The 14535-nt window shown below is 35.1% G+C and overlaps 4 protein-coding genes across 6 annotated transcripts; 3 read left to right on the top strand and 1 right to left on the bottom strand.

The window, feature by feature from the left end:
* Window positions 1-729: 729 nt before the first annotated feature.
* On the bottom strand, window positions 730-6130 carry LOC103312840 (hypothetical protein). Of its 2 annotated transcripts, none has more exons than XM_008194527.3 (5): window positions 5260-6130; window positions 4840-5208; window positions 4739-4792; window positions 3012-3250; window positions 730-2270 (listed from the first exon to the last, which is right to left on the bottom strand). In XM_008194527.3, exons 1-4 carry the CDS (start codon window positions 5659-5661, stop codon window positions 3020-3022), a joined length of 1056 nt encoding a protein of 351 aa, XP_008192749.2. In that variant the 5' UTR covers window positions 5662-6130; the 3' UTR covers window positions 730-2270; window positions 3012-3019. The 2 variants fall into 2 exon arrangements, with proteins under 2 accessions (XP_008192749.2, XP_008192750.2); XM_008194528.3 differs by having other exon boundaries at window positions 5263-6130.
* Window positions 1124-3023, top strand: LOC655438 (uncharacterized). Of its 2 annotated transcripts, XM_008194526.3 has the most exons (5): window positions 1124-1312; window positions 1371-1581; window positions 1627-1748; window positions 1796-2201; window positions 2250-3023. In XM_008194526.3, exons 1-5 carry the CDS (start codon window positions 1124-1126, stop codon window positions 3005-3007), a joined length of 1686 nt encoding a protein of 561 aa, XP_008192748.2. In that variant the 3' UTR covers window positions 3008-3023. The 2 variants fall into 2 exon arrangements, with proteins under 2 accessions (XP_008192748.2, XP_064214706.1); XM_064358636.1 differs by having other exon boundaries at window positions 1796-3023.
* Window positions 6131-6274: 144 nt separating the features above from the next.
* LOC655270 (probable 4-coumarate--CoA ligase 1) lies at window positions 6275-8472 on the top strand. The gene is made up of 6 exons (XM_961799.5): window positions 6275-6513; window positions 6596-6806; window positions 6913-7043; window positions 7151-7562; window positions 7603-7746; window positions 7795-8472. Exons 1-6 carry the CDS (start codon window positions 6319-6321, stop codon window positions 8427-8429), a joined length of 1728 nt encoding a protein of 575 aa, XP_966892.2. The 5' UTR covers window positions 6275-6318; the 3' UTR covers window positions 8430-8472.
* Window positions 8473-8487: 15 nt separating this feature from the next.
* LOC655197 (uncharacterized) lies at window positions 8488-13294 on the top strand. The gene is made up of 6 exons (XM_015978869.2): window positions 8488-8827; window positions 8904-9114; window positions 11709-11839; window positions 11888-12110; window positions 12158-12343; window positions 12395-13294. The coding sequence occupies exons 1-6, from the start codon at window positions 8627-8629 to the stop codon at window positions 13165-13167; spliced, it is 1725 nt and encodes a 574-aa protein (XP_015834355.2). The 5' UTR covers window positions 8488-8626; the 3' UTR covers window positions 13168-13294.
* The last annotated feature ends 1241 nt before the right edge of the window (window positions 13295-14535 follow it).

Genomic DNA, 14535 nt, shown 5'->3' with positions numbered 1-14535 from the left:
GGTACATAAAAAGTGTCTAGCACTTATGAACGGCATAATAAAATTAATAAGCTTCTGTGTACAAGATAAAAAATGATTAATGCACAATTCATAAAAATAGCTTCAACAAGATTTATCTTTTTGCCAAGCACTTAACCGTATTCAAGTTATTTTAAAATTATCACTTCACTTTCAGAAATAAGGAATTCATTCCAATTCTGTGTACGCCACAAGGTCATAAATTTATCATGTTTTTATTAGTCATTCTACCAAAATGTTTCAACAATTGGAGGGAAAATTCAAAGATAAAACTTAGGACCAGAGCTCCTTTATTATTATTTCTTATGAATACCATATTTTTGTACCTTTGAAACAAAATAGTTTTTATTTCAAACATTACATACGTGACAATTTATGTGTATTCACTGACAAGGTAAAACTGTCACTTCATTGAATTAAGCTCATAAAACAGCAACATTCTAAAATACAAAAATTAAATATCTCAGCGAAATAATTTAATAGGTATTTTTATTTATTTATTTATTATTTATTTTTGTCTTTTTGTAATTTCTAGTTTTATTTTATTTCAATTTAAATTCTCGTTTGAAAAAAAAAGTGCACATTACTTACTGCGGCAATTAAACTGCAAACCTTAAACATAAAGCGTAATTTTAGTTCCTAATAATTTATTATCATTTTGTAACAAATAATTAAAGTTGATTTTTTTAACGAGGATAAAAAGTAACAACATAAGTGTAAATAATTAACTTTATTGCAGAGCTGTAAGCACATCAGAATTTTTGTAAAATCATAATTTCCAAAATTACAACAAAATTTAAAAAACTATGCAAGCAACATTACACAACATGCTCACTTTTTGTCTTTTCGAATAATTTATTTTGTGGCATCTGAGTCCGAAAAAGTCTATTTTACTGATCAGTGATTATTATACAGATTTTTAAATTATTAAAAAATTAAAATGAATGGCATTTACCATTTTCCGCACTTCTGACTAATGACACTTTTAGCACATGACATAATGTTTGTTTTTGATGCATTGCATAATTCAAACAAGGTTATGTTTTTGTCAGAACAATGCAATAATTTAATATTTTATTGCACAATTTTATGACAACACTAAAAAATGTACATTAGGCAAGCAATCTGCAAATTAAATAAAATGTGTAGGCACAAAAGTGCGTTTTCAACACGAACAAAATCAAACGAAACAAATATAATAAAATCGAAATCGGCTGATATTCTAATCCCTAATCAACTAATTCATGAGTACATGTGGGAACATTTAGATAAGTGGTATGACAAAACCGCTGTGGTGAGTCCTATCAATTAAAAAAATATATAATAATTGTTAGTACCTAAAATTCATTTAGATTTGTTTTGATACAACGAAATCTTACACTTTTGGTGAAATTTACCACAAAAGCGTTGCTTTAGCTGGAGTTTTGCGTAATAAATTCCAAGTGAATAAAGGAGACACTGTCGCCGTTGTACTACCAAATGTACCAGACTTTCCTATCGTTTTCTTAGGAACAATTCAAGCTGGGCTTGTGGTCACTACAGTAAACCCTTATTACACCCCAGGTTAAAACAAACAAACAACTAATACAGTAATAAATAAAATTGTAGATGAAATGGCCGCCCAACTCGCCGATTCAGACTCGAAACTAATTTTTACGACCAACGAACTCATGCCAGTAATAAATAAATGTACAAAAATACTTAGGAGATCAATTCCGACCGTTTTTGAGGTAAAAAACTAAGAAAAATTATTTCATTTTCACTATTTTTATTACAGAGCGATAATGTACCAAATGAGTGTATTAAATTAAGCGAATTGTGTGATACTAGAAACAGTGAAATAGCAGACTTTTTGAACCCTGATGACGTTGCCCTTTTGCCCTACTCCAGCGGGACCACAGGTCTGTCTAAAGGAGTGCAACTTACTCACAAAAACGTCGTTTCGAATTTATACCAAATGTCGTCGCCCGATTTCGTCGTCAATTTGGAGACTCGGGGCAATTTCCAGGACGTAATCCCAGTTTTCCTCCCTCTTTTCCACATCTACGGAATGGTAGGAATTTTCCTCAATTTCTTCGCCAAAGGTTGCAAACTGATAATGGTACCAACGTTCGTTGGGCCCCAATTTATCAAAATCTTGCAGTTGTACCAACCAACTTTACTATTCGCGGTCCCTCAAATGAGTAAGAATTTTTTTCGTTACCAAATTTTCCTTCATCGATTTTTTCTAGTTGTTACAATCTTGAACAACCCTAAAATAAAATACGACAATTTGAAAAGTATCCGAACGATTATTTCGGCTGCGGCCCCTCTTGGGGCATCGGCAGTCGACGAGTTTAACAAAAAATGCAAAAATCGGATTAATTTGTTACAAATGTACGGAATGACCGAAACGTCGCCCTTGACGCTCATGCAAACGGCAAAACTGCAAAACGGGGCGAAAGTCGGAGGCAGCGGCTTTGTAATACCAAACACCGAAGTTAAAATTATTTCAATCAGCGACAACTCTACCGCTTTAGGGCCAAACCAATCCGGCGAGTTGGTAGTAAGAGGGCCACAAAACATGAAGGGCTACCACAACAATCCCACAGCGACGAAAAAAACCATTCGAAACAATTGGTTGCGGACTGGTGACATCAGCTACTACGATGAAGACCAACATTTTTTTATCACCGATAGACTGAAAGAATTGATCAAAGTGAAAGGGTTTCAAGTAGCTCCAGCTGAGCTTGAGGAGATCCTCAAAAGCCACCCAAGTGTTGAAGATGCCGCTGTTGTGGGAATCCCCCATCCCGTGCAAGGGGAAGCCCCTAAAGCGTTCGTGGTCTTAAAGAAAGAAGTGAGACCAGAACTTTTGAAAGAATTTGTTGCCTTAAAAGTCGCCAATTATAAAAGACTAGTGGGGGGAGTGGTAGTTCTGAAAAGAATTCCCCGAAATTGCGCGGGGAAAGTACTCAGAAATGAATTGAGGAAACTGAGCAATAAATAATTACCTGTTTGTTTAACTGCCATCTAAACTAAACCTTGAACTAGCTGTCAGGTGTTCCATTTGGCCGTGATACATCACTTCTCTGATGATTTTATTCGCGAAAATTCGTTGCTCGTCGGTCATTTCGCGCAAAATTCGGGCCAAACTTTTGCCAGTTGTGTCAAACTGGTCCTCGTCTTCTTCCTTTGGTTCGATTTGAACACTTTCGGAAGATAAGGAAGAGTCCGATTCTTTTTTAACATTCTACAAGAAAAAACTTGATCAAATTGGCCTATGACTGAAATTAAGCTATTAAATTAAGTATTTTTAAATATTAAAGAGCAGAGTCACTGTCGAGACTATTTTGCTCAAAATTAAGACAAAGAAATGGTGGAAACTAATGTAGTATTTCAATTTCAGTCAGAATGGTTGTCTATCATTGCTTTAAATTACAAAATGTTAGGTGCATTTATTATATTTTCATTGATTAATTGAAAAAAAATGTCGAATATATGTTTTAAATTTGTTTTTAGAAGTTGTTAGAAGAAAGAAACAAAAAAAATAGAAAATAGAAAAAATAGTATATTACACTCGTTTTATGACTTAATTGTGGTACTCATTCTATTGGAGCACTCTTTCGTCGTGCTCCAAAACCATTCGTGATTATACTTTGCGTTTATAATACGCTTACTAACGTCTATCAGTAGGAGTCGTTTATGGTTTATTTAGGGACATTTAGTCTTCAAGAGTTTCAAAGATAATGCGTAGAATACACGTACGATCGATTTAATCATGATTTCTTCTTTATTTCTTATTTATTACCGGTACCAACTGACAAAATGCCTTAGACTACATTTTTTTTAATTGAAATAAGAAAAAAGGGGGTACAAAGTACATAAAACTTGTTTTTTAATATACTATTTTTCTCAAATGGCATCTCACTACGGCGATTTTTTTAGTAAAAGATTATGCTTTAAAAATTACTCTAATTTAATAATTTTGTTTTTGAACCATTGATTATTTTTAAATAAATTATTAAAGTTTCTTTCCGAACTTATTACGACGATTTTTCGAATTTGACCAGAGGTTGTTTTAATTAATAAAAACATAATATTGTGGTTTGGCAAAACTACGGGAAGTAGTAAAATTTTCGGCAAAAGTGTTGGCAAAAATTTGAGCGGTCTCGAAAATATTAGATGGGTCTAAATTCATTACTAATGAATGACGAATGTACATATAAAAAAGCTTCTGATAATTGTCTCTGGTTACTTTAAGCGCGTAGTTGTGTCTGGCTTTTTTAATTAATTTAGCAGCCCTATTAGAATGCTATGTGTTGTTTATAATCGTCCTCGGAATGAATTCGACGATACTTTTACCATAATGAATTTTTTAACTTACTTGTTTGAAAAATTGAATGATTCAACCATGGTTTAGAAACAGTTACAATTATTGTCTTGTGATAGAAACACTGAGTTTGAAGTAAACAGTTTTTAAATTGTAACCAATTTTCTTCCATAATATTGAATATCAACAAAGATCTTCAATCAACCCCAGAGAGTAAAGAGCGAATTTTTTCAATTGATATTTAAATATTCTTAGTACGGAAAATTTTTAATTTGATGATCCGGGTAGAAAACATTGTGTGGTAAATGATCTGATTTTAAAAAACAAGAAAAATATTTTAAGTGAGTTACTAAGTTAACTGAAGATGTAGATCAAGTGGACTAGTATTTCCACTTATTAAATGCTTACCATTTCTTCGTCTGAATCGTCAGAAGAACTATTTTTCCGCTTGACCTTAGGTCTCTAAAACTCAAAATTAAAAAATAAATAAACGAAATTAAGTTTCTTACTAAATTCATGCGCCTTTCCGCCTTTTTGGTCGCAACTTTGTTCTTGTTTGCGTATTCCTCGTTGAGAAAACTTAACATTTCAAAGCACCACAAGGTCGGTTTATAATTTTCTCCCCTACTCTCACTATTTTTAATTTTCTTATACTCGTACAGGAACTGTCCTCGGATTAGGGAAATTTTCCTTCGCACGTCGCTCGTATGGAAGTATTTCCCTGTGGCTTCCATCAACTTTTCCGTAATTTTCTTAACAGCGTCGTTTCTTTTCTTCTTATTTTTATAATGCGGATGTGACATAGAGTACAAACACGGGTAACTTTTGTAAAAATTGATCAAAATAGCTGAGTATTCGCGACTCCAGAAGGGAATTTTCTACAAAAGGGGCAACAAATAAAAAAATCGGTATTTTACATTGAAATTTACAACTAAATTGCCATCCTCAGGCGACAAAACCTCATCCGTTTCATTCATAGCTTCATTCTCGGCCTCCTCCCCCGCAGTGAACAACAGCAAATCATAGTACCACAAGGAGGGCTTGTAGACGTCTTCAGGATTGGTGGCGGTTGCTTTTGACTGCAATACTTTTTTGCGTTCTTTGCGAAATGTGGACCGCATTGAATCGATTTTCATTCGGACGAAATCTTCGTCAGCTTCGGGGTTAAACTCCTGGCACTTTTTTACAATTGTAGCGTATGCCTCCGAACGCAAGGACCGATTTCTGTACTGAGGGTGCTTTTGCTGCCATAATATGGGGTTTTGCTTGTAAAGAGTGAGGAATTCGCGGGTGAAAACCTCATGCTCGGTTAAGGCGTAAGATTTTTCCATAATTAAAAAAACACACTCAAAATTCGGATTTCAAAAAACTTGATTGAGGTTAGGATGCACCATGGATGCACTACGTCTTAAAGTACCGAATGTTCCGAATCGCGAAATCTGGTAAACTGGAATTATTCTTAAATTTATTTTGCTTTAAAGCCCTTAAGTTAAAAGACTGTAATTCTAGTACAAATCAAGCATAGATAAGTCCTTTTAAACAATTCAAAATGATGGGATCACCAGATTCTCGAAATCTTATAAAATTGAAATAATTAAATTTTATTAATTTCATTACCCATTACGATTTTGGGGGTTCTTTAGTTGGTCGCCGCACTCGTAACAAAATCCAAAAAATGCTAATTTTTTAATTAAAAATAATTAGACCATTGTTTATTTTTAAGAGACCCCTTTTCCATAATCAAAAACTACTAAGTGTTATCTACACGATAAAGTTCAAAAGTAGTAAACAAATCCATTGTTATGCAAAATAAGTGTAAATATGGCTCTTAACATTAAGGCAAACGTAAATAAAGGCAATAAAATATTAAAAAATCCACTGATATATTGGTCTTTTAATCCGAGATAGCCCCCTCCCATCCCACATCAATATAAAAAGATGCGTGGAACCTCGTATACTTTCCATTCAAAGTCTCTGAACCGTAGAACATGTCAGTGATTCGGAATATATTATCTGTTAGATTTCCAAAAAGTGTAAAGTCGTTAAGTGTTTTAAATGTGGCTAGAAGACTATCAAGCTCAAACATCGTCGATTCGGGTTTCCCCGATGTTTCCATCCCCAATGTTTCAATCCCCGAGTTCATTTTTTCAAAATGCGAAAAATACGAAAATTTAACTGCATCAGTAAGTTGCGACCTAGCCACACATTTATCTATTTTGTCAAACAGATAATGGTAATCAAACAATAAACAAAAATAACTTTCAGGAATGTGGGATCACAGGGCGCAAATACACTTATAGGGACATTTTGAAAAAATCGAAAAATTTGGCTAAAGCATTAAGAAAGAAACTGAACTTGAACGAGGGAGATGTTGTAGCTCTGCTTCTCCCGAATGTCCCTGAATTCCCAATTGCGGCTTTGGGGGTTTTACACGCAGGGTTGGTTGTTACAACCCTCAATCCTGTCTACACCAGTGGTGAGTTGTGGCATCTGGCAAATTGTAATTACTCGAGTCACTCAATTAACACGTCGTTATCAGTAATTACATTTTTATTTCTAATGACTTGTAATTCCATTTCCAGAGGAGATAGCGCGCCAACTTACGGACTCATCAGCGAAAGCTGTAATAACTCTCATTGATTTACACGAAGTTGCTTCCAATTCGTGCAAATTGCTCAACAAAACATTGCCAATCTTGTCAATAAAATCATCGGTAAGTAATCGCAAAGCAGACAAAAAGGCTTGTCATCATGTACTCTGACCGCAAGATAAGCAGCCATAATAATAATGACAAATGACTTTAATATTTATTTTTATCAGCAAACTCAAACTTTTCCTCGTGGAGCAATCGATTTTCGGGAATTCACCGACAATGCGGTTGATTATCCAGAAATTCAACCGCGAAAACCCGAAGATTTGGCCTTTTTGCCGTACTCTAGCGGCACCACAGGGTTACCAAAAGGGGTCCAATTGTCCAATTATAACATCGTGGCTAACATTAGCCAAAACTCATCACCCCATCTCCCAGTAATTGAAGAAACCACAAATACCCATCAGGATGTTATCCCAGTTGTGTTACCAATGTTCCACATTTACGGCTTTTCGGTTAACACGTTATTTGCTCTTTCGAAAGGAACAAAAATCGTGACTTTGGCCAGATTTACGCCAGATGATTATGTCTCAGTGTTGAGGAACCACAAACCACATATTCTATTCATAGTTCCTCCAATAGGTAACTTAAAAGTGAGTCAAGTGTGTTGATTTTCTTGTAGTACTGTTTTTAAGTGCGCATCCAATGGTTAAACCCGAAGATTTGCATTCCGTAAGAGTTGTTTTTTCGGGAGCTGCCCCTCTTGGTGCTTTAGACGAGCAAAGATTTGTTGAAAAATCGGGCAAAAGTGTTAGTGTGTTGCAAGGTAGGTCCCTTCACAATGTTAACCAACATTGAATAACTTGTTTTAAAGGTTACGGATTGACCGAAACTTCACCTACTGTTACCGCAATTTCGGCGCAACTCAAGTCGGAGAAAAACGTCTATGGATCAATAGGACGTCCGATTCCTAACACTCTAGTAAAAATTATCAACGTTGATGATCCCACAGGAGCTCCCCTTGGGCCCAACGCAACCGGCGAGTTACTAGTTAAGGGCCCCCAAGTAATGAAGGGTTACCTCAACCGCCCCGAAGAGACGGAAAATGCGTTTCTCGATGGGTGGTTTAGGACCGGCGACATGGCCTATTATAACGAAGACCATGTTTTTTTTATCACTGATCGTTTGAAGGAGTTGATCAAAGTTAAGGGTTTTCAAGTGGCACCGGCTGAATTGGAGGAAATCATTCGCGATTTTCCGAATGTTGACGATGCAGCTGTGATTGGAGTCCCCCATCCGACGCAAGGCGAAGCCCCAAGGGCTTACATCGTCCCGAAGAAAAATACCAAGGTGAACACCAAAGACTTGGAGGAGTATTTCAAAGGCAAAGTCGCGCATTACAAGCAGTTGAAAGGTGGGATCGCGATCGTTGACTCGATCCCCAAAAACGCGTCTGGGAAAATCATGCGGAGGCAACTCAAACTGGAGTTTGAAGCAGCAAACAAGTGATAATTGTACAATCTTATCTTTGTAAATAAAACTTATGAAATAACCTGGCTTTGATCGTACCTAGTGCGTGCTTGCGACGAACAAGACATACAATTAGCATTTTTAATATTGCCAGTCGACTCCTGGAGAAGGGGCAACGCAAACGCGCTACGTTAGTGTAAAAACAACATACAGTGGCAGTGTCTAGATCGGTTGTCATGTCTGTGATACGTAAAATCGTGCGAGTGAAAACTATAAATAAAAAACTCGCTGCAGCATTCACTTCTCGCCGACTGTATTCAAACCAGTCGTCGCAGTTTATCCTGCATTCCGACCTAGAAGATGTGGAAATACCTAAGGTTTCACTTGATCAGTATCTGTTCGAAAAAACGCACAACTGGCCCCAGCGGATTGCCACGGTGAGTGAGGTTGAAACAATCAGTGATAACGCAGTTAATTTTTTTATTGCCTCGACCCTGAACCCTATGATTTTAGGAATGTGCCGCCACTGGCCGGAAATACACTTACGAAGAGATTCAAACCAAAAGCATCAATTTGAATCGAAATCTGCGCAAAAAACTCAAATTACAAAAAGGGGATGTTGTCGCGCTTTTGTTGCCCAATTCGCCAGAGTTTATCATGGCCACGATTGGGGCACTTAAGGCTGGTCTGGTTGTAACCACATTGAACCCAATTTACACTCCTGGTAAATAAAACGTATTACCAACTTTAATGATTCATAAAAAAACAGAAACAAGGCTTGTAGACGTGACACACCACAATAATTAAAACATCATTTTTATTACATTCAAAATAAATCGGTGTTTGGTCGTGTACGCTTATCTGACCATTATTACTATTATCGAAGTGCATATAAATAAGGAAAATATGAGCTTGAATGCAGGTGCTATTTTTAGCTGAATGCATCATATTCTTTATCTTACCATTTTGTTGTTTAATTTGCACAGTTTCTGAATTTAATGCTTTGCATTTTACTGTGAATTAAATCAAGTCAGAATTACTACTACTACTTAATAATTACAAGTCATGATTTATCAAATATTGAGCTATGGTTATATCGCTAAAAATGATAAATTTTATCGAAAAAGTATAAGGTACATAGTTATTGCACTCTTCTACTTATCCTCAAACTTATCATTGTTGGAAATTTCCAACAATGGTTCAACACGTTTTCCCAGTATTTGTCATTGATATAGAATGTTATAAATGCATAATTGCTATTTGTATTATAAGGGAATAAAGACGAACTTGGTTTAGTAGATTAAGCATTAAAAATAAGTCGAACTGTGTTTTAAGTTTTTTTCTAAAAAGGTTTTTCGATTAGCCTCCAAAAGTTAACTCAAAAATTCAAATTATATTTCTATCTTTAAAAAAAGATTTTTTATACAAGATGTTCCGTCTAAACCCCACATTAGAAGTATTGATAGTTCTAATAATTACAGTCATCTGAAAATTTGTATACAACCATAATCTCTTAGGTCCTGCCCAATGAAAATATTTTCAAGATAGTGACACTTCCGGTTACACCGGAAGTCGCTATCAACTTCCTCATTTTAAATGGAAAGGTATATTTTTAATGCGTTTTTGGATTACCAGAATTATTTAAGATAGCTTTCGTACCTAAATTTAGCCGTTTACGAAATATTTAGGGTTTTTCATTTTTTTTTTTTTTGATTTGTACCTTCCAGTTAAAATAGCGATAACTCTACCATGTTTTAAAATTTGGAAATGTTTTATAGCTCATTTGAAAGAGGAAGGCTAGATCGTTCCTTTGGTGTTTTAAAATTTTTAAAAAAAGAGTATCAAAACCCATATGTAAAGTTAAGTTTTCAGAATATTAAACACCCATAACTCAATTTTTTTAAATTAAATGCCACAAGTTTTATTTCTTTATATCGTAGAGAATTTAATTCTGCATCGATCTATATTAGTATTTTCTATACTAATGTTTAATAGTTTTCAAGTTACAATAACTTTTTGTTGAGATTGAGAAATTCATTAGCCATAGACTTTTTCTCATAGGAAACCATGCCAAGGAAACGAGAGAAAAAAATGTGAGAAATTAAAGTTTTTTAAGCCAACATTCAATGAATTTATTGTTTTCACAAGACGGATAACACAATTTTGAACAGAGTTTGTCGTTTGTTTAATAAGAAATGGTTTAATGGCCAACTATGCAAAAATATGTGGTTAGTAAGAAATTTTCTACTATGTCAAAAAAAAACAACATAACTTGAAAATTATCACAGATAGATATAGGGAATGCTAATACAGGTCGATGCAGAGGAAAATTCTCCTTCATGTAGTATAATAAAAATTGGGATATGCCATATGAAAAAATTAAGTTATGGGTACTTGAAGTTGTCCAAACTTAACCTTAAAATTTCTGGGTTTATTAACTTATTTTTCAATTTCGAACACACTGGAGAACAGATATAGACTTTCTCTTTTAATTCTCGAAATATGATTAAGAAATCTCTAAAACTAAGAGAGTTACTGATTTTTTAAGTGACAGATGCAAGTCCAAAAATTTTCAAAAACTTAGATATAGGGAAAGCTAATAAAAACTCCCTTAAAATAACACAACTAATCCAAAAAACGCAGTAAAAGCATAGCTTTCCATATAAAATAAAAAGGTTGATAGCGACTTCCGGTATAACCGGAAGTGCCACCATCTTGAAAATATTTTCATTGAGAGCAGAACTCAACGGATTATAACTGAGTCACCTTTCAAATAAATATCTTTATTAGAACTTTAAATACTTCTAATGTTGGGTTTAGACGGAACAAGCTGTAGAATGTGGCATACAGTCGTGTTTTTTTTTTTTTTAATAATCACTCGAATAATTGTTTAATAGTGCAAACTGTAAGGTTCCAGAACATTGTTAAGGGGCCTACGAGGGCCCATTGACATAAATATGGTGCATAATTTTGTAGCACAAATTGGTTTAGATTTTTTATTACGAGAATTTGAAATTTTTCTTTTTTATTATTAAAATGTGAAACGATGCAGTCGATATCAGCGCAGCATCAAAGTGCATTTTATTTAAGAAGAAATGAATTGTTCAAACATTTGTATTCGACTTCAATTAATTTTTGTGTTCCAAACTAAATTAAAATTTAATCTCTGACACCGCTAAATTTTTACACCTTGTCCGCTTGAAAGAAAAATGTTAGACACGCAACATGAATAACAACATGAATTATATTTTTTGTCCGAACATCACATAACAAGCGACCTTCGAAACTTCACAAACACTGAAAAACATTACATTTCAGATGAAATTGCACGCCAGTTGAAAGACTCGTCAACAAAAGCCATAATAACGTTTGTCGATTTTTACGAACTGGCCAAAGCTTCAGCCAATTTATCTCAATCACCAATCAACATTTTAACAATCAAGACCCAGGTTTGGCAGTTTAAAATTAATAAAACGTAGCTAATTAAACAATCTCAGCAAGGCCAAGCCATCCCACAAGGTGCTTTAAATTTTGACGAATTTACCGAACCTTGTGATTATCCGGACGTGCCACCGCCCGATACCAATGATATTGCATTTTTACCATACTCTAGTGGAACAACCGGCCTTCCCAAAGGCGTCCAACTCAGCCACAGGAATATTTTGGCGAATTTGTGCCAGTTTAACGCCAGGGAATTGTCAGTGATTCAAGATACGACTCGTAATTATATCAACTTGGTCCAAAACACGGTAAAAAATGATTTTCAGAGGAGCACCAAGATGTGATCCCGGCCGTTTTACCCAAATTCCACATCTACGGTCTGACTGCGACAACCCTGCATTTATTCTACAAAGGGTGCAAAACCGTGGCCATTTCTAAATTCTCTCCAGAAGGCTACTTGCAAACTTTGCGCAAATACAAACCCGACGTGATATTCGTGGCGCCCCCACTTGGTAATAACTAATAACACTTCCAATTGGATTTTTTTTAAATACAAATTTAAGTGCTATTTCTTGCATCGCACCCTTCGGTTACATCAAACGACCTTCAGTCCATCCGATCTGTAGTTTCTGGGGCCGCTCCTTTGGGTGCCCTCGATGAGGAACGTTTCATAACAAAGGCCCAGAAAGATATCAACATTTTGCAAGGCTATGGCCTTACGGAAACCTCCCCAATGGTGGCAATGACCCGTGCCGCCCTTAAAAAACTCCCTAATTCGAGCGGTACCATTGGCCGGCCTGTTTCCAACACTTCGGTCAAAATCATCGACCCCAATGACCCAAATGAAACACCTTTGGGGGCTAACACAACCGGGGAACTGGTGGTCAAAGGGCCGCAAGTCATGAAGGGGTACCATAACCGTCCCGAGGAAACTCGGGACGCTTTTACGAAAGATGGGTGGTTCCGTACCGGAGATATGATGTATTACGATGACAACAAACTGTTGTTTGTTAGCGATCGATTGAAAGAATTGATTAAGGTTAAAGGGTTTCAAGTACCACCAGCCGAGTTGGAGGAGATCATTAGGGATTTTCCCGAAGTTAAGGACGCCGCTGTGATTGGGGTGCCGCATCCGAAGGACGGGGAAGTACCGAGGGCTTACATTGTGGGCAAAAACGTGGATGTGAATAAATTGGAGGAGTTTGTCGCGCAGAAAGTGGCGCCTTATAAACGCCTGAGAGGGGGGATTGAAATTGTTGAAAGTATTCCCAAAAATGCCACCGGGAAAATTTTAAGACGCGCCTTGAAAGAAGAGTTCGAAAAGAAGATGAAGTAATGTTAAGTCAAAAAATGTTTAAGGAAGGCTTGTTTTAAAAACAGACAATAGCAAACTATGTTATTTGCGTAACAATTAAACATGTAACAAGTTCTCAAAAGTGTAAAAATAAAATAAATTAAGCACAGTCACGCACAATAAACATGATCCCTTGACCCCAACCAGTCCCTGTCATAAATCATAAATCATCGTAGGCTGGTTTTGACAGAAGCGCGACGTTTCGTTTATTATTTTTTGAAATGGATTTTTTGTTGGAAATGGGTGGCTAAATGGTTGAAAATAACAATTTTCCAATTCGTCGCGAAAAAAAATATAAAAATAATTTCTTAGTTTGTTTGCAAACATTTAATTAATTATTCGGTTGATAGAAAGTAAACTTCAATACGCGATTAAAATTTGCCGCATAACAAACACAACCAAACGCGGATTCTTATTTAATTTTTTTTGGAAAACTGGTAAAATTCTTCTAATTACGTTTCGGCGTTAAAAAGGAGCTAATAAATAAACGCAAAAATTGAAAATGTTATTCTTGAGATTTGGCTCAATTAGGTTATTTTTCAGCTGAGATTATTTGGTAAAAAACTCAAAAACGTGATAATATAGCTTGAAAAAAGCAGGAGTAACTCCTTTTTCGCCCAAATTGCCTCATTTTCAGCTTATTCTTATCAAAAAAGAACTAAGTCAAATGAAACAGACAAAGTAACAAAGTTCAATTTTATTTATGTAATTTTGGGGAGTACTTTGATAAGGTATTACAAAATAAGTGAGTTTCAAATAAACTGGCTGAAATAAGATACAATTAATTTAGTTTCAATCAAATTTGGTCATTTTTCCATCAGTTTTGGCTAATTTTTTCGAGGGAAAAAACTGTTAACCACTGCAGAAATTCTAATTTATTTAGGTCCAAATTAAGATGATTTTTCGGTTTGGTAGAATATTTCCAATTCTAGCTGAAAAAAATGCTATAGGCCCCCAAAAGTCAAAAAAACATGTAATTTTGACATAATTTAATGATTTTAGCTTTGGTTCAGCAAAATAACTTAAAAGTTTAAAACAGAAAACACGTATTCTATTTTTTCGGCATATTTTGACGAAATCAAGGACGTTATAGGTCCATTTAACCTCATTGGACGAAACGCTAAATCAAGAGAAACTTAACATCAACTTCTATTTATTATGTGATTTTTAGATGTTTTGATAAGTTTTTATAAAATAAATCAGTGAATACCTATAGAGCATTTACATAAAGATTTTGAATGAGTTTTCGGTATGTTTTTAACGAAATTTGATGAAATAATTCCGTTTCTGAATGAAAAACATGCTCTAAAAAAGCAAAAATAACATAGGGACCTTTATTTAAATTCATAA

This window comes from Tribolium castaneum, chromosome 9, assembly GCF_031307605.1.
Source record: "Tribolium castaneum strain GA2 chromosome 9, icTriCast1.1, whole genome shotgun sequence".
In the NCBI taxonomy this organism is placed as follows: Eukaryota; Metazoa; Arthropoda; class Insecta; order Coleoptera; family Tenebrionidae; genus Tribolium; species Tribolium castaneum.
This window is presented reverse-complemented; position numbering and strand designations above follow the sequence as displayed.